The sequence below is a fragment of the Leuresthes tenuis genome, unplaced genomic scaffold (genome assembly GCF_036924035.1).
Source record: "Leuresthes tenuis unplaced genomic scaffold, fLeuTen1.0.hap1 SCAF_11, whole genome shotgun sequence".
NCBI lineage: Eukaryota > Metazoa > Chordata > Actinopteri > Atheriniformes > Atherinopsidae > Leuresthes > Leuresthes tenuis.
The window spans coordinates 18,767,044-18,791,197 of NW_027325365.1; the positions used below are offsets into that span (position 1 = coordinate 18,767,044).

Consider the following 24,154-nt stretch of genomic DNA (forward strand, 5'->3'; position numbering starts at 1 on the left):
TGTGTTTTCCTGTGGGATCTCTGTGGGTCAGTCTGCATCGACAGAGAGGATTAGGGCTGTTGCCAATGGCTTCATTTGATTGGCTCTCTCAGTGCAAAGCTCTGTCTATCACCACAAGTCACACATCTCAAATCCTGTCAAAAAACAGTGCACACATATTTAGCTGAAGTTTTATCACAGCATGCAACTGAAAACAGATTGAAGATAGCGACTGCCAGACTGACTCTTTTTGCCTGCAAACTCCTGGAGGCCAAACATATGACAGGATGAGTATCATTGTCTGGGAAGGCTCATTTCACAGTACACTGGAGAGATTATTGTGTCGCCTCTTTCATAATCCTAACAGGATTTCTCCAAAATCAAGGATTTGCTACATTTGATACAAAATGTTGGCAGCCTGCACTCAAGGCTGGCAGGGGATTTTTATGTGAATGCTGGGGAAGTATCAGACTGCAACATGACTTTGAATACATTTGTATATTAAATAGAGATATGACAGCAGTGGAAACAAGATGTAGTGTCTTCACAGTGTTTCATCCCAGCTAGTTTTTATGCATGACGTGGTTTCTCCAAATCGTTGTCATTATTTTTCACAGGTTAAAAACCCTTTATTGTTTTTTAGAACCAACCAAATACTTAGGTCAAGTTCAAAATAGATCTAACTCTGAGCACGGACAATAACGCTCGCCTGCTTAACTGGGGTTACTAATCTCTGTGTCTGGGTAAGTGAGAAGTCTCATGCAGTTGTTTGATTGGGCAAGTGAAATAAATGCATTTATTTTTACTTTCATTTATTTTTCCATATTGAAAACTGTTGTTTTTGTTGTTAGGCTTCCGTCTACCAATTAAAGGTGTTCATGAGTTGCACACCAGTCTGTTGCTCTCTCATTGTGCTATAAAATAAGCAGTAAGCCTCTTGATTTGAGTTTGAAATGTATTTGTTCCTGGAAAAGTCTAAGTTCCTGGGAAAAAAAGGGCCAATAAAACAAAATTAACTGATGGAAAAAAGCAGCAGGACTATACAGAAGAACAACCAAGGTCATTTCTCCTGGAAAAGAAAAAGCCCTGAGTTTGCTACAATTAGGCTAATGACACAATGTTACTCAGCAGGAGCTCTCAAAGAAAAAAGACAGAAAAAGAAAACTTTGGGGGGAAAAAGAAAAATGTAAATAAAATACATGAAACAGCTTATTTTGGGTCTTTTTGTAAAATGTAAATAACTTGCCAAAGAACAGTTTCATAAAGTGAAGATGGAGTCTTATTTCAGTCATTATTTACAGCAACTTTACAAGATGAAACTTGTAATTTCATTTTGGTTATAAAGTGAATAAGAAAAACAGACAGCCTGATTTGCACAGTGCTGTCATTTTCAGTGTTTTGTTATTCTGGATAATTACAGGTTTGATGAATATCTAAATGTCCATGTTAATCATATAATCTAAACACAGTGGACTCCCATCAGACATTATTGCACATCCTTAATTTTAACATGATCATCCAACTGTGCTGATTGACTTTTATCTTTCCATTTCGGACTTGCAAATTTAGGTCCTGGTCAAGTGAAACAAGCAAGTGGTTCAAAAAAGCTTAATGTCCAGGTCTGTTGAGAGTAGATGTCTTCACATTTATGTTTGTCATTTGAGCTCAAGTTGAAGATAAAAGGAGCACGCTCACCTCAGGATCCCTCTGCTGCAATGAACTGATCACAACTGAAAATAGTAGCTATGGAGTTATATCCACCTAAGTCATTCAGCCCTAATCTGTTAACCCTTTTCAAGGACTTAACTCATTTTAAACTACACACCGAGTAAACTGGCCATTATTTGAGCATCTATTGCCGGATAGGATCAGTCCACAAAAGACACACAAAAAAAGACACTGATGCACACTGACATCCAGAATTGGTCTGGACGTTCATACGTATAGGTGCTAAAAATATTTGTAACAATGTCTGCTTGGAAATGTTTAGTTGCAGCTCAAAGAGCCGGCTGTACCTCAGGACGTAGGGTTCCCATTCTGCAGTTGGAAGATCCTTTGTTTAATCCCTGCCAGTCCTCTCAAGGCAATGATTCAATAACATGCAGTCATTTACAACTCCTCAGTTTTCAATTACTGCTATACAAGTCCCAAGTTTCTGAAATTGATTCCATCTGATTCCAATTACAATTTATTATTTTGGCATTTAAACTGACCAGACATAGTTAATCGGAGAGATTAACAATTAGTGTAACAGTGAAATGAGGGGAAACCCCTCATGCGTAACAGAGAGCAGCCTGATCATTTAGAGTGACCTGTGGAAGTGCTGTGCTTATTGTTGCTGAAATTGACTCTTTCATTGCTTAATTAATATAATAATCAAACTAGAATCAAAATCAGCATTGGACGTCCAAAGCTAAGTTGCAACTACTGCAAGTGAAAGAAGCCTAAAGCAATTAGGTCCAAATAATGTTGCATTAATTTACTCTAAAAGCGTAAATTAGTACCATCAGGCTTAATGTCCTCTACACTGGTGTGCCTGTTGGCCAGATGGCTACTTTTCTACAATGTTCACTATAAACGTCTTGTCCATAAGAATAGTTTTAATGCAGTTGTGACCTGAGAATGACTTTAATTAAGTTATTCTGAATCTGCATTATCCTCTATGGACCCCAGGTATTTTTTCTTTAAAAAAAAAAAGAAAGTTCCACTTCACAGTTTAAGTTAAGTCTAAATTACATTAATTAAAAACAAAGAAAAAGAAACAGCTGAGGAAACTAAGCAAATGTAATTTGGCTCACAGTGTAACTGTAAGTGTGAGATGTGAGTGACGGAACCACTGACTGTGACAGGAGAGGCTGCTTATTTACCCTCTCCTCAGATGTTTCCTTCAGTCGTTTGCCTTAACTTGACAGCTGCCTTCATCCTTCACAATTTCTACCCACAATGACTGAAATGCCCTCCATCTTTGTTCTGAGATTTGTTTTGGTACAGAATATATTTCTTCTCTAGTTCTTCATTAATCTAATCGTATGTGATGAAGAAGTTTTTTTAAAATTTCACTTAGACTTAATTACTGGCAGTCTTACTGCTGCACTGTAGTGCTCCACACCATCAGCCAACACAGAAAAAGCTCAGAACAACACAAAAAAATGTAACTTCTTTGGTTTAGTGAGGATCAGAAAGTGTACAGGGAGTCTCTTAACATATGTGTGGCTTTTTGGAGTTTTGTTTACTGGTTTATAGAAGATGAAATCCTTCCGTACCAAAGCCATGTGTGATATGAGGCAGCTGACAACTGCTGTGTCCTGAGCTTAAACACTTAGGCTCTAGTTTTTTGGGGCTTTTTTTCGATGAACAGTAATTTCATACAATTAATTTCAAAAAGACAAAAATTACAACGGCAAGATGTTAATTAAAAGTTTACTGAATTAAATGGATTAAAGGTCGGTAAACACTGACTGGTTGGTCGGTACTGCTGTTAAATGAAATGCAGAGTCCTTCCAACCTCATGACAAACCTGTCACAGTGCAGGCCAGGAAGATTAATGCTTGAAAGGTCAGTCTTCCCACGCCCGGAGGGCTGGTTAGCTGCTGCGGTCTGGAACACCGAAGCAGAGCAGGTATGTGGAGCCATGACCTCTCATGCCTGAGGAAATGCTGGCATCTGGCCACAGCGGCTGATGGTGATCAAAGGGCGTCTGGTTCGCCCTCACTCACTTGTAGCAGCCACATCACTATTCTTATCCGCCCACCAACCTTCTATCTGCCGAGCTTCAACAAGCGAACGAGAGCTGTAGTCATAGCAACGAGAAAGCATGCCGATGTCCTTGCGAATCATTTCTTGACTGAATTCCTTGGTGTTTTCGCTCAGTAAAAGGTTGGCCCATCTGCTGAATAGCTGTTTATCTTTGCAGACATGTAAGCTTTTAGTGTCTGCCGTCTACCTTCATCGCTCTTCTGTTAAATTCTACCTCACTACTCATGCTGAATGTCAAAACTGATCGCAACATTGTGTGACACATTTAAAGCTGTAAATTCTGTGTTATCCAAATAGCCACAGGACAATAAACAGAGGAGGGAGGGTATATTACTGTTGCTGATTCACTTGTACTGTAACAGTTTCTTGAATAACCAAAAGACTCTAAATGTCTAAAAGACTCTCTGAATACTGGTCTGGATTTAAATGAGGACCACTCACAACAAGGATACTGTCTCCTTACTGAGGTCACAAAACTGGACTTTTCTAAATCTGAAAGAGAGGTGCTAATGTTCTAACTTCACAAACGGTAATTGTGCACCCCTGACAGTCAGTCCATAGCCAGATCCAACAGGATGGGTGTCCTTCCAGCAACAGATGGTGGAAGGAGTATGACATTAGAGGAACACAGAGAAGAAGGATGAATGGGAAAAAATGAACACTGCCAGAATCCATTAGGAGAATCAAAGGGGAAACTTATCATTCTCAATCATAAACATGTAATCCTTTTTAGAGGCAGACACAGCGAGTGCAGCATCATTTGTCTCTGCCGCGCACCTTTGATACAGACAGATCATCCTTTGTAAGTCACATGAATACTGAAAACAGAGTTTTATTCAAATCTAATCTTTTTAAATAAATTAGTTTCATTGAGATTCAAAGCATGTGTAATGTAATGGATTTTAGTCAAGGGCTGAGCTCAATGTGAGACCTATCTATGATACATCAACGCTCATCTGATACTACGACACAAGGTAGAGATCAGCACGGAATCACTGGAATTGTAAATAAGCCATTATCCCTTATAAGCCACTGTTATCAGACACAACAGGTGACAAGAATCCAAATCTAAACTATTGACTATTGTGACTCACCCTCCCTTTACAGTTTGTTCTCTGCCTGTGACAGTCAGAAAGGTATTTGCTCTCAACAATGTATCAATGCATAATAATCTTGAGCAGCCCTGTCCTGCTCTTTATCCGTGCCTCTCTGTTTTAGCTCATCTGAATCATCAACATCACAATCAGTCTCTCATCTTTAGTCAGCGATCATCAGAGTCCTAAATCACAGATATGAGCATAACTATCTGGCTGGCTCTCACTCGCACAATGATTTCCATTTTTCTGCCACAAACACAGAAGCTCACATGCCACAATCACACTCACTCTCTCAGTCATCTTGCTTTCACCGCCACCCACACAGGCATCTGTAAAAGAGCAGGTGTGGTTCACAGCATTAGGGTGGTCAAAACTGACAGACTCAGAGACCTTAATGTGTTATGTCCTCTGTTTGGATTATGTCACCGGTCCTTGACAAGTGCAGCTTTTTTGTAGGCAATATATTCCAACATAAACCCCTATATTTTGTAAACTTTCATCTTGTGCAAACTCGAAGACTGTAGGAAGATTGTGGCTTCAGAAAAAAAAAAACACTGAAATCTCACTGAGAAAACTGGTCATCTCACTTCATTGCTTGCATGCCTTCTCGCTTTCTCTCTGTTGTGCAGGTGAATGAGTGCGAAACAGAGAGCAGCCTTTGCAGTGCAACCCTGTCCCATGTTGCTCCCTCCTCTCAGGGGATGGCCAAGGTCCAGGATGGACACACAAATGCATGTGACAGGTAAACAGTGCTGAGAGATAGAAGGAAGTGGATTTTCCTCTATAATGTGGGTGTGTGTCCATTTACTTATGAACGTGTGCATCTACAGCACTGCCATGTTAGAGGAGAGCCAGGATGGTATGGACAGTGGTACCCTAAGTCCTGCCTCAGCTCGACAGGTCACCATCCAGCGCCACCCAACTCAAGGCTTCGGCTTCATCGCAGGCAGCCAGAGGCCCGTGATCGTACGCTCCGTCTCTGTTGGTAAGTGTGCACGTATGTGAGAGTGAGCGATACATAGCACGACGAGAGTGTTGACACAAATGAAACTTTACATTTGTCAATTGTTTTATCTGCAGACGGCCCCTCTTTTGGCAAGCTTCTCCCTGGGGACCAGATCTTGGCCATTAACGAGGAGACGGTGAGCGACGCGCCCCGAGAGAGAGTCATTGACCTTGTAAGGTAACATCCTTTACTGTCCCAGGAGGGAGGGTGGGGGTAGCGGGGGTTCCAACAGGCCAGGTGACCAGCAGCACAGGCAAAATGGAACAAAGAAGGCATGGGAAAAGAGATTGGCTCAAAAGGAACAAACTGTTTCTTAGTGCTGGTGAAATGTTACATCAACAGAAACCTGTGGATGAGTCAGTCCTTTTGCAGCAAAAGAACAGCAAGAAAATGGCAAATAAAACTGCTCTCTAAGCATCACGCTGTCTGTGGCATTATCTAACCCACTTCATTCTCTACTGTCTTTCCACAGACGCTGCAAAGACACTATAGTTCTCACTGTGCTGCAGCCCCATCAGGTAGTACAATGGGACACTCACTCTCTTTCATGCTGCTGTCCCTCAGGGTTTCTCTTATTCCTCATAAGTCTCAACACTGTTTCCTTTCACTCTGAATCAAACAGAATCACTGTACAGTATTCTTTTCCAACAGTGCACACTAATGCAGTAGAGGCGTACATTAGCATTCATGGCTTTGCTTCACACATTGGAGTAACTTCTTTTTCTGGTAACCCCTCAGATCAACTCCAAGTGGGCACTTAAACACCCACATGAGACTTTAGTAAACAAGTTTTGTGTGTGAATACAACTCTTATCACAGAAACAATGAAAAGGTACCACTGTTTTGCTTGTGTGCTGATAAATCTCCTCAGTGCAACAAGCATAACAATGTCAAATGTCTGAACATTTTGCAGGTGAGCTTCAGGTGAATAAGCTTGAGCTTTTGTCTATGACATATTGCATCAGCATTAGACAAGTCTCTTTAGAGAAGATTGTCACAGGCACTTTTCTTTAATTTACGTCTCATCCTTCAAACTGCCTTCTGCCTCAGAGTTACTCTCCCTCTTTTTCTTCTTATCCTCAGTCACCTAAGTCTGCCTTCATAAGTGCAGCCAAAAAGGCACGCCTGCGAACAAACCCGCCTAAAGTGCGCTTTTCAGAGCAAGTGTCCATCAGCGACCCAGACTCAGTAAGTTCCATTTGTGATACATGCATGAAAATACATGCTTTTTTTTTATTATTTATTTTTCAAAAGCCACAACAGCCTCTCCTATATGTGTGTGGGACACAGAGAGAAAGTCTGGTCAAAAATGTTTGACCCTGAATAAATTGCTTTTCTGACTGATTTTGATTCTCTCAAGAGCAGCCTGTGCCTCTTTTCAGAGCTATTCAATGTGTTTGAAAACAGCCACAATATCATTCAGAAATGTTTATGGTCTATGGCCCTTTTCAGTTTCACATGGCACAGCTCTCACATCATTAACGAACTAATCTACATTTACTAGCTATGAATAGCATTTACGAGGAGCGGTTCACAAACATGAGAAGTATCACAAAAACCACTGGAGAATCGAACATTGAAGGATTACATATTTCTTTTCACCTGAAATTCATGGAAGAAGACAGAAAACAGCATCACTCATCACATCAACTAGTTTTGAAAAAAATACGAATGAAAGGGATTCTGCTTAGGTTTTCATTAATCCTAACTTAACCATCTACTATAACCTGATGGTACCAGTAGTCCCCATCATGTGAACATTTCCTTCTTTATTACCCAAGGTCATTTAAATAGTAGATGGAGATGCTGAAGCTGGTAATAACCAGATGCTCAAACAACCATATCCCAACCTTTGCCAAGTTGTTAACCTTTCTCAGTGATCAGGAGCTAAAGCTTGGTATTAATCATAAAAAGGGATTATATTATATAACGTCAAGCTAGGTGATACTATCTTGACGTCAAATAAGATAAAGAGAGGGCATGAATTGTGACTTGCCTCTCTGCATGCTTTGGCTCAGATTAACTTTTGTTTTGCACCTGGCACAAACTCTGTTTTGGTGTAAAAAAAACTCGTCACAATGGTTCGTTTAGGCCTGAAAGGCACGGACGCAGCAATCTTAGCACCTGAACCCGTTGCAGATGTATTTTTAAGAGCTTGACTTTCAGAGCACAGAATTCAAGAATGTGATCATTTAGATAAATCCTACGGTTTGACTAAACTTAGGGCTTGCAGTGTACAGCAAACTGCACTGTTACTTAACCCCGGAAAAAAAGCATGTTTTACACATTTAACATGCCTGTGATAGTTTCTACATGAAGGGTGCAGAGGTGTTGTTCAGCACTGGGAGGAGGAGGGTGTGTGGAGGAAGAGATTCTGCATTCATGCAAATTTGTTTGGAATGCCACAAGAAGACATGCTCTCATTGCTCATTGTTTTTCACTCATGGACGAGTTTATTTATCAATTTTTTTTTTTTAATCTGAGCCAAGGGCACATTTTAAATATTATAAATGAACTGGTAAGCTTGAGCATGCTTATGTGGCCTGTCTTATCAAAACAATAGACAAACTGCAGCTATGTCATCAGTGAACAATGGGCTTCTAATTATTGGCAGGTCTGTTTGTTCTCAAGTCTGTTCTGTTTTGTGCTGCTCCTAGTAGACTGCTCCGATCACTAATGTAATGAGCTGGTTGCATGTGTATGCAGATCAGCGTAGTTTTGGGATGTCACGAACAGAACTGAATGCTCCCATTAGCGCTGTATACTTATGATTTGTGGCCACACTAATTTGACTGGTTTAGTAGATCTGCCCTTTCGTCTGCTTGTGACAATATGGCTCCAACGCAGCTTTACTAACAACGACAAGGGTTAGGGCTTTGCATCGCATCTTTAGTGAGCACTTTATTTAATGCTGCAGTATGAGGAAAGATTTGTTCACTTACAAGTCACTTTCAGCCTGCACAAAAGAACAGCCGGGCATCTGCTGTGGCCACAGCTCTCTATCTAAACTAAATGCATTTTCTGAGATATGTTCCACTTCCCCTTCTTGTGATGAGCAATGCATGTCTATTTTTTTTCTAATCTCACCATCAGATTAGGAAAAAAGAAAAACGAGGAAAAAATATGGGGGAAAGATGAGAATTGATTTTGTTTTGGCCAGGAGTTTGGAGGATTTCATTTAGGCTGCAAGGCTGTCTCCTGCTGCATCCCTACTGTATATCACATTAAGACTCTCTGCTTTATCTTATTATATTAAAGATGCCTGTTTTTCTTCTGATCACAAATGTGGCTACATATTAAGGATCTGAGTCATTTTCTTAAAAAGCCTTAGGCAAGACTTTTTTTAACGTAGACAGTGAGGGGAAAGTAACCATCTTATCTTATCCAAGCCTAAAATAACTTTACTGCATATCATAATCATATTCCGTAAGATAGTGCTTTGAGTACAAGCATTAACCTTGAATCAGGTCTCTCCTCTTATGCCTTTCCTCACACAATCCTGTAGTGGATGCTTTCATTCCCATCATCCAATTTTCCTTTCATGGCATATACAGTATAATGAATGGGTAGACCAGAAAAGCTGAATAATCCCTTCTTTGATCATGATACAATGCATGGGGTGGCCATTATAGGCAGTGTTTTGCTCCTCCTCAGACTGAACCAAGTTCAGCCTAAGCATCTCTTCATTGTTCACGAAAGGCATCTCAGCTTCTTGAATCCTCCTCCACAACTTCCTATTGATTTTCACTCACTGGCGCTGACCACCCATTACAGCTGATTGTGTCCATTCCTGATCACCTTTTCAACACATTAGTGTAGCCGTTTTTTTTTCCTGGAGAGGAAAAATGCTAATTTCTAAAAATAAAAAGAGGCTTTTCTCTTCTTCGTTCTCTTTCAGACAATGCTCAAGGACGACTCCTTGCTTCTCATACCAAATGTACTGAAGGTATTCTTGGAGAATGGACAGATTAAGTCTTTCACGTTTGACAGCCGCACCACTGTAAGGGTATGTATTCCCCACAGCCATGTACAAAGACTACTTAATTTCAACCTCATTGCAAAATTAGTTTAATGCACCTTTAGGTAATATTTCGATATCAGTGATGGTTCAAATGACATGTGCAATGATCTCTTGGAGTGGTGAATCTCAGTAGCGTCGGCTCTATCATGTGGTTATTAGTCAACTTTACTGTTTTGGTTCACTCTCTCTGACTTTACAGAACTATCCAGCTGCAGCAGGTCACCATTTACTCCAAAAAGGATAACTGGTGCTCTAAATGAGTGTCAGTTAAGCTTGTAGCTGATGAACATAAAAGATTTTCAGTCAAACTAGTTTGATTAAAAAGTGTTTTTTAATTACAAAAAAAAAGGTGACATGAAAATAATTAATTAATGCTCTGGTAGGATAACGAGTCAGGGTTGCATTTACAGCTCGATGCACCACCCCCTTTTGGTCAAGGAAATCCATTAGTATGAGCTTACTGTACAGTTTAATATTATTAGTAGTAATATTATTAATAATATTAGTTTATTAGTTTAATAAAAAGATAAAAAAATCTGTGAAAGATGAATTTCTATTCTGGAGCTGGATTGTTGGCAAACATAAATACAATCTAGACACTCTCCACATACGATGCACATTAAAACAAAACATTAAAGTGTAAATTGTTTTGAGAGCATGCATTAAAAACATCTTTAATTCTATGAAATCTCATCCTTCCAATTTCTGGATGGTTAAAAAAAAAACTCATTAACATCATTAAGGTCATAAAGCAACAAATGAGTTTAGTCAGACCAGACGGAGGTCATTTCTGTCAGGATGTCCGCCTCTAAGATGAGTCTGACATCTTCCAGTAGATTCATTAAATGCACTCTATTAGATTTCACAAATCTCTCTCCTGCTCACAGACGGGGAGAGAGAAACACAAGAGGCACTTTTAAAGAAAGACGGATGAAGCTCTCTCCTGTCAGCCTAATTAAATGAAATTTCAGCATAATAAGAAAGTTCGGATCAATAATACAATGCCACAGATTAAATCAATGGCACGGTAGGACACAGAGTTGCGTGCCCATTAGACTTGTCTTGTCAACAAAAGAAGCTGCCATCAATGAGCCCAACACTCGTGGTTGTGTGTTTTCCGGGGTGCCACTGAATGCAAACCATAGCCAATACTGTTAAAACTGCTTATCCTTGTTTTTCATGGAGAGCTATTGCTTGGAATACATCAGCAAGTATCCACTGAATTCTTTATGAAGAGCATCTCCTTATTATACATGCTTTATTTAACTGCTTTAAATTAGCCTTCACATTGACATTCACAGCCAAAATATAGTGACATATCTCTACAATGGTATCCTTTTTATGGTCCGTGGTTCTTAAATATTGTGAGGACAAAGTTAGAAAGACATTTTCTAAGACGTAGCTCACTGTAAGATATGAAATGCCACGAATTCTCCCTTAGATTGTGCACTATGTGCATTTTAGAGAGATGATATGAGAAAATCTCTACATCCTTCTGATATACTGATCTGCAGAAGAGAAAAATTTTACCCTGCACATTCCAACACGGACATTATTTTCTTGAAATAGATCTGCTCACCGTGTAAAGAATCTCTTTAGAAAATCTTTACTTCTCAAAGCAACGAGCATCATATCAAAATAAAAAGCCAACACAGAAAATGCCCACCACAAAGATATCTGTTCCAAAAACCACACTGTACAGTAGAAAACATGGAGGGATTTCAGGGAGAAATAGCTTCCATAAATCAATAATTTTTTTGTTGTGGTATAAATGTATTCTTACTGCGGAAATGTGTTTGAGTCTCTTATCTGCTTCCATTTGTCTCCTTCCAGGATGTGATCTCGTCGCTGCAGGACCGCCTCTCACTGCGCTACATTGAGCACTTTGCCTTGGTGCTGGAGGCAGGTGGTCTGGACCAGAATCAGAAGTTGCATCTGCTACAGGAGAACCAGCCACTGACACATGTGAGAAATCCAGAGCGCCGAACGACTGCAAGATGCGTCTAAAAACAGTTTGACTTATGTACCCTTAAAGCATCAGCTGTAGGAAAGCAATGACAGCAACCCCAAATCATGATAAGCACAAAGTAAAACAAGCTTAAGTCAAATGGAAAAAAAATTGAGAAAATATCATTTTTCAAAGTTTTTCCTTCCTGTAGATGGTTGGTTGGTTTCACTTGCGTTTGGCAATTTTCTGTGTATTTCTGTGTTTGATATTTATGGGGCAAATGCTTTATGGAAATATATTCTGTGTGACAATCATACTCTATAAGAAAAGCAAAGTAAGCAATGCTCATAGTAGCCAGGCTGAAACACTACCGTATTAAACTGGTTGACAACAAATGGCTTTTTGGTTTGAAATGTTGGATATACTTTCCAGCACCGTCATATTTTCACTGATAATAGTTCTAGGTTGTTGCAAATGTTTTTTGGTTTATGGCTCATCAGTTCAGTGCATTTCTTCGTCTTGAGTCAAACAACTCTGCAGAAATAACCCACTGAGGCACTACGAAGATGCATATCACAATCAAAAAGCAGTCATCCATGTTCTCTTAAGGAATATGATCCTGTGATACAGTATGTCACTAAAGATGTAGTTGTTATCTAACTGAGAGGGTCATCTTCCCTCAGGTGGTGCACAGAACCTACTTCCAAGGGATGAAGTGTTTGTTCCGCATCTGCTTCTTCCCCAAGGATCCTGCAGACCTGTTAAGAAGGGACCCTGCTGCATTTGAGTATCTCTATATACAGGTGAAGCATTGGATTACAGAGGGATTTATACAGATGTCATTCAATCTCATGATACTTGACAGCTGTCTCATTTTGAAGTGCAGCAGGTGCCAAGTGGGACCCAAGGCTTCCACATTAGAATAAACAGCTACATTTATTCCCTAGGATTCTATTGTATTATATTCACTTTTGCTTCCTTTTCATTTAGATTTAGAAATGATACAGTATTATGATAAATTACGGCATTTTTCATTCTTTTTTAAAAGAAAAGAAAAGAAAAAAACCTTACCACCCACTAAAGCCTGGCTTAACATGTATCTACCAGCCATAATGTTTCACATGTCTCTTACTAAAAAAAAAAAACATGGACAAAAACAGCAAGACAGCTGGCAGATCACTTTCAGCCCAGCCGTGTAGGGCTAACCTACATGGTCCTGTCAAAAATCATTTTAAAAAAAGTCAAATTACCTCAAAAAGTCATGCTTGTCTGAAACTGTGGTTCAGCAGAGCCTGTAAAATATAGTGTAACACCATCCCTTCATGATGTCATAGCTGGCAGGTTTGTCCCCTGGGAGGTAAAGGTAATATTGTGATTATACTGTATCTCCAAGAGCAGTGAGTGTATACACAACTGGAAATGAGAAAGGATTTAATCAACTTGTTTTAGCAGGTGTTACCCACATTTAAAAAACAAGTTTAAACTCATTATGTTTGGTGTATTAAAAAAAAAAAAAGAATTAGCATAAGACACAGTATCAGTAATTAGACACAATGGGTCTGTATAAGGTCTTCTTAAACACCTTCACATTAACTGCTGCCCACTGTTGTGAATTCAAAAGAGCTCTTTTGCAATTTAAATAACAATAGGTTGTTTGCAGTCACCTGGGTATGAAACAACATTTTACTGTGTCCTCTCAGAGTCGTAACGACGTCATCAAGGAGCGTTTTGGAATGGACTGGAAATCTGACATCACGTTACGATTGGCCGCGCTCCATATCTATATAACTGTGTCCTCTGCGAGACCCAACCAGAAGATCTCTCTCAAGCATGTCGAGTAAGCTCACAAAAACAGTCAGTTTCATAAGAACTTTTGAGAAATTGTGGAATAAAAAAAAATCCAAAAAGAATTCTGTCTTTTTTTTTTCTTTTTTACCTCATTAATAACGCTGACTAGCACATCAATGAGAACAACAGCGTAGTCTGTTCGTTCAATAATATCTAAATGATTAATAATTCATCTCAATAGTATTAAAAACTCAAATTACCCAAGGGCCATTTTGCCTAGGTCGTTATGAGAAAAAAAATTCCACTGCTTTGGGAAATTACATCTCTCCTTCACTTTGCCCATTTATTTAAAACCTGAACCTTGCAAGTAATTACCTTCTGCTATCCGAAACAGAGCAGATCCTGTGTGCTTGTAATGGATTTCAGGTGCCATGACAAGGCTAAGGTTGTTGAATCTTAGCAAGGCTCACCCTTGTCTTGCCACTGGATAAGAAAACTCCTTTGTCGCCGCTCAATTGCCACCTGCTGTGTAAACTGTTTTTGCGTGTAGAAATCTCCCATCTTTCTTTCTGCTCTTGGTCACAGAAAAGAGTGGGGACTGGAGCCTTTTCTTCCACTCACTCTTCTTCCAACAGTAAAGGAGAAGAATGTGTGTAAAACCCTGTCTCAGCTGCTGAAGACTTACCAACATCCACCACCGTCAGGCAACAAGGTTTCTTCATTTAAAAATATTCAAACACTGATTGTAAACATTTTACATCCTAATCATAAGAATTAAATACTTACAGATCTCTTACTAAATTGTCACACCCTTGATTGTAATCTGCATACTAATCTCCGCACTTGGCTGTTTCTTTGCAGGATACTTTACTTTATTGCTGTATGTAGTTATGCCAGCTTGATAACCAATTCTTTGGGCAAGCCCTTCAACTATTCAGATCTAACTGTTGCATAAGACTTTATTAGCAATAACTGTGGCTCAACAGTGCCCCCATGAGCATGTTGGCTGCACAGAAGAAGGATTTCTCATTCAATGATGATAATTTTCTTATATTGCTATGCTGACAGGTCCCTCCACTCCAAGGAAAGCTGCAGTACATGAGGGTACTTAACGACCTTCCACCTTTTGGTGGAATACTGTTCCACACTGTTGGACTGGTAATATAATTTAATCTAATTGAAGAATATATCTGCATGTCTTTTATTTAATCCCTTGTTTTATTCAATGTTTCTGGATGTATTGTAAATACTCAAGGAGTCTATTCTTAGAAAGCACATATCTAATGAAAGTGTATAAACTATAATCGTGTTACAAACTGATTGTACTGATTCTGAGATGTATAGCAGTTCTAAAACCTATGTTATCACACAGGATGAGAAACAATCTGCTACGACACTATTGGTGGGCCCTCGACATGGCATTAGTCACGTGATTGACCTGAAAAACAACCTCACAACAGTTCTGGCTGAGTTCAGCAGAGTTTCCAAGATCCAGCTCTACCGAGAGAGCCAAGGAGTTGCCCGTGTGGAGGTGACAATTCACGAGGCCAAGGTATTACAGCATAGGCTTTAAAAATGCACAATACGAAAACATCTAACTGCTCTACAGTTTTAAAAGTTTTATTTGATCGATTTATAACAAAACAAGCAGGCAATGCTTATTGTCTGTCCCCTAAACAGTCTCCTAATTCCCCTCCCTACCACCTCCTACAGCCTTTGGTCCTCCTCATGGAATGGCCTGATGCAAGTAACTTTGCGTGCCTCATCTCTGGCTACTACAAGCTATTCGTAGACCCTAAACGAACCATCTACTTTCGGAACCCTGGTCAGTCTCAGCTGACCAAGGCCGGTAAGTGTTTCATTCTGATTAACTGTTTTCACATGGCAATATCCATCAAACACATGAATGTAAATCAACAATTGAATAGAATTCTACTGGTGAAATTGTCTTGATTTCACCATCACATCAGACACTGCATGTCTGAAATATTTGGCAATCTTCATTATATGTTCAGTCTCCATGGACATTGATGACCACTGCTTCTTCATTGATTAAAATCATTATAGTAACCAGGTTATTATGCAACTACCATCCCATGGCGCCCTCTGCTGTCTCTTCTCTCATCTTCATCTTGACTTATTGGAATAGAAAACCATATTTATTTTTCTCAAGACAGACAAACATTATGGATTTGTAAAGTGAACTTCGCTTATGCTGTAATTATAAACTATTACTGCCAAACATGAACAGATCCTTTGCCATCTGTTGCATTAATTTGTAGTCTACACTAAAGAAGGATTGTATCATCACATCATCACATTCCACCCGTATCTAACCCTCTAACTTCAGACAAACTTCAGCTTTCAACATCCATTTTTGAAATAAATAATCCCCATCTGACCACCAGCTGTCGCCTCTGCTTGTCCATCTGGATCTTCTATATCCCCAGTAGTTCTTAACACCTCAAACTATCCACTGCTTTGACAATTCTATCCTTAGATTACAGAAGCTCCCACCATCCCCACCCACGCTCTGGGGCAACTGGATTGCAAAGTGGAGGACGGCGAGGGGACGAGAGGGAAAGCTCACACAGGGAGTCAGGATGTTCAAGAGCCCTCGTTCCTGCAGAGCCTCAGCATCTAGGCCTGTGTCATGTTCACCTTCAAGAGCAACAGCAATTTCAAGAGCTGCAAACACATGCTGAGGCTGAACTAGACATCAACGAGAACTTTATTTCCCAGGAGGCCCCTGGCCGTCCCCGCACCAAGTCCGATCCCACGCAGGGGAGTACAGAGGAAATAGCTGGAGTTTTAAAGAGCCCAGCAGTGGAGAAAGTGGGATTTCGAGTCAGAGCTCAAACAATGGGTCAATCGCAGAAAGCTACACGTTACTTCTGTGACTCCTGCAAAGCCAGGCTTAGGGCAGAGGGTCTGTCGACAGCAGGTAACAGCAGTGGGAGTTCAGGGAAGCACTGCTCCAGTGCTTGCGCCTCCCGAGATGGAGGTGCTGTTGACCTCATGGCCCTCCCACCCCCTGGGAATGAAGAAGAGGAGGAGGAGGAGGTAGAAGGGAAAGAAGAAAAGCTGCAACCACCACCACCTGCTATTGCTGCCCCACCACCTGGCTTCAGGGACAATAGTTCTGATGAGGATGATCCAAAGAGAGGCAGGAAGGCTAGAACCAGTGCCAGTACTGGTGTTGCTTCTGGGAAGCTGGCCCAAGCCAAGGAAGATGTGCCTGTGACACTGATTGATAATGTGGCCACAAGAACTGTCAGAGATCATGCCCAGGAGCTTGATGACGCTCTGGTCTCCACCTTACAGGCACTTGAGGCTCTGGCAGCCTCTGAGGACTACCCACATCACCCTCAACAACCAACACAGACAGCAGGTCAACAGCCTTAGTCAGGCCACTGCTCACATCTTTCTCAGAAAATTACCAACACTACCAGAAGTATTTTTCTAATTAGTAAAATTATATTGATAATAAATAGTACTACTGATGTATTGCACATTCATAATTGTCTTATTTTTAAAGCAAAAATATATACATATATGTATATATACATATATGTGTGTGTGTATGTGTGCGTGTGCGTGTGTATATATATATATAGCGAAATGGCAAGCTATACTGTAATTAAGGTCCCAAACAAAAAATAACAGTATAATTCAACTGAAAATTTGATTGACCGTGCTTACTGAAATACTGCAGGTAAAAGCAGAAGTAGCTGATTATTACACAATGTTTTGCATATTCAAAAAATTTATTTATTGAATTTTGATTGATTTATATCAAAATCATCTTTGCATATTTCTCAAACATAGATTTGCCTGCAAAAGCTGCAATACTCTGCGATGTCAAGTGAAGCAATGCCACTAGTGCATGAATAAGTCTGGAGAGGGACCTAAGAATTTGAACCTGAATGACTGATATTGTAAAACTTACATGAAAACTATTCCCAAATGATTTATGCTAATTGCAGTCACAATCAATACATTTCTGCATTAACATTTGTTTTTCCTTGATTATACTAACAGTGGACTATGTTGTTCTTTTTCTCAGGGCTGATTGTCTTAGCTGCCATTACTCCGGAGTCATCACTGGATTCAGGTCATGAGACCAATTCCTCTGAATTGACAGATGTCTCAGAGATGGTGTCAGCAATGAAGCAAAACCAAAACCAAGCCTACCTGTTGGCTCACCATATCAACAAGGAACGTATTCTTTGTCGCCGTGACTTCCCCCTGGCTATCCCTGGCTGCACAGCAAAGACCATAGGGACTGGCGCCTTCTCTGTGGGTCAAATACGTGCTGGCTGTCCACCCAAGCAAGTAATTCTTAGCAAGACTGTTCCCTTTAAAGTTAGTCCCAGCCAAGATTCAGCGATACTAAGTGTTGTGACAGAGCAAGGGAGTAATCAAGACATTACCAACATGGAACAAAAAGCTGAATTAAAAGCAATCTCTGAGTCTGCCAAAGCAAACACCTTTGATCCCCCTTCTAAACCACCTGAAAAAATTAAAGTGTCTGGTGCTTCACTGACAGCTCAAGTCAGTACAGATCAAAAATTATCAAATTCTTCAGGAGAAATGACAACTCAAAATCTCCCCGATGGTATAAAGGAGAAGACAGCAGCAGCTCTTAATACAGATGCTATAAACAAAGCCTTACCTATCATCTTGCCTGTGGATAGAACTGCTTCTGCCAAGATTTCTCCCACTAATATGTGCCAAGATGCCAAGACTGCCTCTAGTGAGACCATGAAGCCTTCAAGCTCTACAGAACTTCTGCCAGTTGATGATCTCTTCTGCACATGTCCGGTGAAACAGGATCCTGCACCTCAACTAAGGCTAAAAGATCCACAGGTTCAGAAGATAGTGGTGTTTCAATCCTCGTCCCCCACAGATGATGAGCGCCTTCGAGCCAAAGGCCTGCAGTTGGCTAACAGCAAAGAAGGTAAAGAAAACGCAGGAAAAGTAGGAGCAGATCCTAGTTTAGCAAAACCAAGCCCACAAATACAAACTAAGTTCTCTCCTCATTTGCCTGTAAAAGTAGAAAGAAAGGAAACAGCTGAAAGCAAGACTGATGGTACCCAGGGCAAATCCCACCTCGAGTCACAAAAATGCCACGTGAAATCCCTACCTATTTTAGATGATCTAACAACTACATGCCCTTCTGTAGATAAAGTCTCCACTCTCCCAGCCAGAGACTCAAAGAAGTACAGCACAGGTAAAGGCAAGGCCCAGCGCAGTGCCCCCTTCTTGAGCTTTAAAAACCTTCTTTCAGCAACATTTCCAGCCAGAATGCGAAAAGAGACAGATGAACGCAGGGCTCAGCTGCAGAAAGTTCGCCAGTATGAGCTGGAGTTCTTGGAGGAGCTGCTGAAACCCAAGACATCGCAGGGAGAATTTTTGCCCCAAGGATCCTCACCTGTGCCCTCAGGGACTCCTTGTGCCTGCCAACTCCGCACCAGTCCTGTCCTTAAGGCCCCTGGGATCTCTAGGGAGCAGCGACGTAGCTGTGACTGTAAGCGAATGTGTAGAGGAATGCGACTACCTGACACCCCAGTTGGCACCACAAAAGAAATACAAAACAGAGGAAGAGAGAGAACCATCGCAAAAACCCCTCCAGCAGTCTCCAAAGTCCCTCACACTCAAAGTGCCACAAGGAGACCTCAGACCTTGGAGATCAAGACAACACGAATACGATCGACAAGCCTTGAGTCAAGAGAGCCAAGGGGAGACCAGGGCTCCTGCTTGCCCACCTGTACTTCTCAAACCGATTGCATGGGAGCTCCTCAATATAAGAAGCTCCAGAGACGATACAGCATTGGAGAGCTGGATAACAACACTAGCACACCAGTGTATGCTGAGGTGAAACCGAAAACCAAAAGTCTGGAGAAGGAGATGGAAAGAGTCAGGGCCACAGGACTTAGACTCCCCACCCCAGTAGAACCAGTCCACACTCAGTCTCATCAGACAGAGGGTAAAGGGAAAAAGGGTGTGTTTTTCATTCAGGGGGAGGAACTACTGCGTGAAAGCAAAGAAGGGACTGGGGAAGTCCTGTTGAGCCTGCCGAGTGAAGACATTGATGACAAAGACAAATGCTGCTCATTTTGTTTCTGTTACAGAAAGTGTGAGGCTGCAGATGAAAGCAGTGAGAAAGATGAACTCTCATACTCCATACCCCTTCAGGTCCTCCCAGGCATGGAGGTGGACTCGCATACTTTTCCTGTTGTAAGCAAAACACTCCAGGTTCTTAATGCAGAGGACTGCAGTGGGGAAGAAGAAGAGGAGGAAGAGGAGGAACCACAGACACAGGACATAGACTTGAGATCCTGTGGTACACTGGAGGGAAGCCTTGCACGAGTACAGGCTCTACAGGGGAAAACTTTCAGCTTACCTGATGGTTTTCTAAATGCCCAGTTGGATGCTAATGAGTTGCTAGCTATCCTGCGACAATGTGCTAACAGCCCACAAGCTGAGGGTGAGACTCGCCTTCAGCCCTCACGGATTACAGAGTACAAACAGGAGCTGGCAGTGCGCTTTAAAGAGTTCAGAGGATCATGTCGGAGAGTGGCAAGTGTTGAAAAAAGCCCAACACGTATGCTTGCTGTTGTCTCAGCCAGCTTTCAAGTGTTGTGTGAATTAACTCAGACCTTCATCAAATTGGTCCGAGGGGTTCGTTCAGAAGCCCAAAGGCTGCAGCTATTGAGAAAAGTTGAGGAGGTAGCTATCAACTACACGTTACTTCTGCGTGCAGCAGAGGAGTCCATGGGGCACTCTAGCAGTTTGCCAACAAAGACAGTTAGCCCTCAAATTTCCTCTAACACCAATAACATGAGCTCACTCACACGACCCATCAAAACTCTGCCTGCCCAGTAAGAAAAAGTCTGGCAGGAATGTAATCAGAACTGTCCAGAATGTGGGTGGCTACACTATCCAAATTCATTATTTATTTATTGTTTACAATTTTTACAAAATGTGCAATGAATCATCCTCAGTAAAAATTGCAATGCAACTGTTTCATCCCATGTTTACAGGCCCTGAGGTAGCCTTGTTTAGAAAAATAAAGATATGCCAAACGGATGCACAATGGAATAAGAACCCTATAACAGACTGGGTAATACAGGGCTAATCACCTCATATCAATATACATAATATAAATAGCTCATTATAGTATAATATTTTATATGTAATATATATTTGAGTTGTGTCTACTTAGCAAATAATATGAAGTTTTGTGAAGAAAACAGGTGAAAAATATATTTGAAATGTATTGAGTTGAGAGAACCATAAAAAAAAGTAATAACAAATCAGATATAAATGTATGTTTTGGACAAAATAATTAAGGAGATCTTGTTAAGTAGCGACTTCTGTAAACTGCATAGCCCAAAGGGTCGGTTGGTTAGATGGTGATGTGTTTGTTTGTGGAATTTGCTAACTGTTGTAACTCTAAACTGATCTCTATTGGCTGTGATGACAGTGCCTGACATACTGTTACATCGAACAAAATGTAATTGACAAAGTTGGAAAATGAAAAGCACTGAAACACAAGTACGGCATACATAACAATACTGACTGACAGAGCTCCACTCTCTCATTGCAAGAGCGCAGGTATGAAAACCACCTGCTCAGGGCAGACAATGTAGCAGAAACTCAATTGACAGTCGTATCCAATGTACAGTAAAGAGTGTTATTACCTCACTCAACTGCAATGAAGACATGCCCACAATATAATCAATAACAGAGTGTATTTTACGCCTCCACATATCCATGGCTCACTTACATCTCACTGGTTGTGAATCATAGTTTTAAATATACAGTAGACATCTACTAGCAAACCAGTAAGCTTGTAACTAGGATTTTGCACAACCTCTGACATTAGTTCTGAAGCTTAAATGTACCTTTTAATGTTTTATTCTGTGTTTTTCGATTCATCCTGCTGCTGAAAACATCACCAGTCTTTCATAAGTCAACTTCTAAAAGATAACGTTGGCCCATTTAAAAAATATTCCTATGTTTTTATTCAGGTTTTCAGATACAACATAAAAAATTGCTTTCTATGTGCTGTTACACAATGTGCAATCTAGCAAATATTTAAGAAACCCACAAAGTAGTTTTCTATGTATTTTAATAAAACTAACACATCATTTCCTGTCTGAAATTCTTTGTGTCTCACCCACTTGTTATTCCAGGGAAAAAAAATCTGAGGTTTTATAGTTGTGTTGGCCTTTAATGTATGCCGGATATACTATGAAAAGAAAGTGCTATGAAACCAAAGTCACAGTGACAACTGTTCTGCAACAATGTTAAAGGCAGGAAAAGCAATGTACTGTCTCTTGAAAAAAATAAGTTTTGGAGTAAATATGGAAATGTTGTACTAAAATTCAACTTAACTCAAATGTTTTAGTACTATTTCACGTGCTAAATTCTCCCCTCCTCAAGTTCTATAATCATCATAATAGTAAATATTATAGTTAGGATACTGAAACATGCAGTGTTCTGTAGTTACAAATAAATCAGAAATGTTCAGAATTTGACAAAAAGCATCACCCTTATAGTGTGCTTCAGTTTTACCCTAAGCTTTGTTGCACTTTGGTCTTGGTTTCAGAACACACTTGCGGTGTTTACAAGCCCTCTCTTTTAACAGTGTTTCCCCTGCCGCTAATGTGGCCTCTCCATAACCATTACACTTCTCCCTCAGTGTGCTGCATGATTTCCCCTGAGACTTTAAGGGACAACCACACTGGCATTGGAGGTGACAATACTGTACAGATTTTGACAGTGGGATAAACGGGTCAAAATATAAGGGTATGGTGGATGTATATTGATGTTTTGCAAATGGTATACGATATGGAAATGTATACTTTTACACTGCGGATGTAAATAACATAATAAAACATGTGAGGGAATAAGAAACACTTTTAAACTTGGGACATTAGGACAAATTCAGAGCCCATCACTATTTTGTAAATAGGAGAAAACATGTCTGTTAGGTCATTATTTATAGTAGTAATGTAACATAGAAACTAATAGTAAAGCATATATTTTGAAGAATATATTATGAGTATAAAGCATGGGACATGTTTATTTTTATAAACAAAACAATTGGACAATATCCACTCATCAGCACTTGAACGTTTTAGTCAACATCCTATGCGGTTGTCATTGGTCCTGTTGCTTTGGTAAACTGTAGATTAGTCTGTTTCATTCACACAATGAGCCCATCATGACTTGATTCATTGTTTATTTTTGTGCATTTCTTTCATTCCTGTCTTTACTTTACTGTCAATAATCTTGTCGTCACTGTGGTCTTCTGTCTGTGTGCAAACTTCTCTCATGTTTTAAGAGCAATAAAGTATATTAAATAAACTCTTTCAGAGAATTTGGAGATGACATTGCACGCACTAAACTTGTTGTAATGCTAGGGGTGTCTGTGGTAACAACTTCAAACAAAGTGCATCATGTGAAAGACTACCAGGACACATCTCTTGCGACTGACAACAGATGCTTATTGCTGGGATTGTTTCATTCATTTGACTCTGGCAAAAGGGGGATGTTGACTTAACAGGGCAAACCTAAATGACATGACACAGCTCCTTGAAGGAAGGTTTACACGTCTTGTCTTGTGGTGTTTGTTTTATCGCTTCGTAGCAAAGGAAACAAACAGCCACACCAGGGAAGCAGCGTTGCCAAAAACAGTTCAATATCACATATGATTAGGTTCAAAGATGCAACCTCATGAAAGGAAACTAACAACTACTAACAACTACTAACTGTAATTCTACAGTTAGCAAGAAACAAAGTTCTAAGAGGTGCATTTGAGCCTTATTGTGACATTTTGTTCAATTCATTGTTGTACAAAGGCAAACTGGCCATTGGGATTACCAGTGGGCCACTGGAAAACTGAGCTCTTTTCAACTAGAGAGGAAAAGAATGCCTTTTTAAATTATTTGGTTAGTGCCTTGGTGAACTGGGTCATAGCCATAACCCAAAAATGGGGGTGGGGCGCAATTTAAGTTGTGAATAAATGTCGACAATGTCTACAATGTCTACAAAATAGACTCACATTTTCCTACCTCATAGTCAAATGCTCCAAAGCATAGATGAAATTTAAAAAAAAAAAACCTGCAACAAAAGTGAGGTACTGTTCGAGGCAAATCCATCTAAGAGCCAGTGGTGGAGACAGCAGTGAGGTGGTCAGTGGTAGGAATAACAGTGACATGTGTGTCATTTCACCATATTTTCTTTTTAAACAGCCCACTTTTGTTTTTTTATTGAAATCGCAAGTAAAATGTTTTCATTGCTCTCTATATAGTAGTATATGCAATATCACTCTACTTCATATAAACATTGCTTTGTCAAAAAAATTACCAACTGGATTCAATTAAGCTAATGGGTATGCTTCATTTTGTCAGGTCTAAACAAGTCACCTGACTACCTGAATAAACTGAATGACCAGATTTTTTTTTTCCTTCCCTGATGGCAAAGGCATGTTCCATAATGACAATGCCAGGATTCATTGAGCTCAAACTGTGAAAGAGTAGCACAGG

General features: G+C 40.2%; 2 protein-coding genes across 2 annotated transcripts in view; both read left to right on the forward strand.

Moving 5' to 3' along the window:
• LOC140317791 (FERM and PDZ domain-containing protein 4-like) overlaps window positions 1-7,155 on the forward strand; it is a 63,597-nt gene extending 56,442 nt beyond the window's left edge. The window contains exons 3-8 of the mRNA XM_072395297.1: window positions 5,462-5,574; window positions 5,663-5,817; window positions 5,913-6,015; window positions 6,311-6,356; window positions 6,922-7,026; window positions 7,129-7,155. Coding sequence (XP_072251398.1) covers window positions 5,534-5,574; window positions 5,663-5,817; window positions 5,913-6,015; window positions 6,311-6,356; window positions 6,922-7,026; window positions 7,129-7,155 — 477 coding nt within the window. The 5' untranslated portion in view covers window positions 5,462-5,533. The remainder of the gene's footprint in view (window positions 1-5,461; window positions 5,575-5,662; window positions 5,818-5,912; window positions 6,016-6,310; window positions 6,357-6,921; window positions 7,027-7,128) is intronic.
• Window positions 6,929-22,920, forward strand: frmpd3 (FERM and PDZ domain containing 3). The gene is made up of 11 exons (XM_072395920.1): window positions 6,929-7,026; window positions 9,737-9,844; window positions 11,693-11,824; window positions 12,491-12,610; window positions 13,508-13,644; window positions 14,181-14,307; window positions 14,664-14,753; window positions 14,968-15,147; window positions 15,309-15,444; window positions 16,096-16,986; window positions 17,662-22,920. Exons 2-11 carry the CDS (start codon window positions 9,740-9,742, stop codon window positions 20,481-20,483), a joined length of 4,740 nt encoding a protein of 1,579 aa, XP_072252021.1. The 5' UTR covers window positions 6,929-7,026; window positions 9,737-9,739; the 3' UTR covers window positions 20,484-22,920.
• The last annotated feature ends 1,234 nt before the right edge of the window (window positions 22,921-24,154 follow it).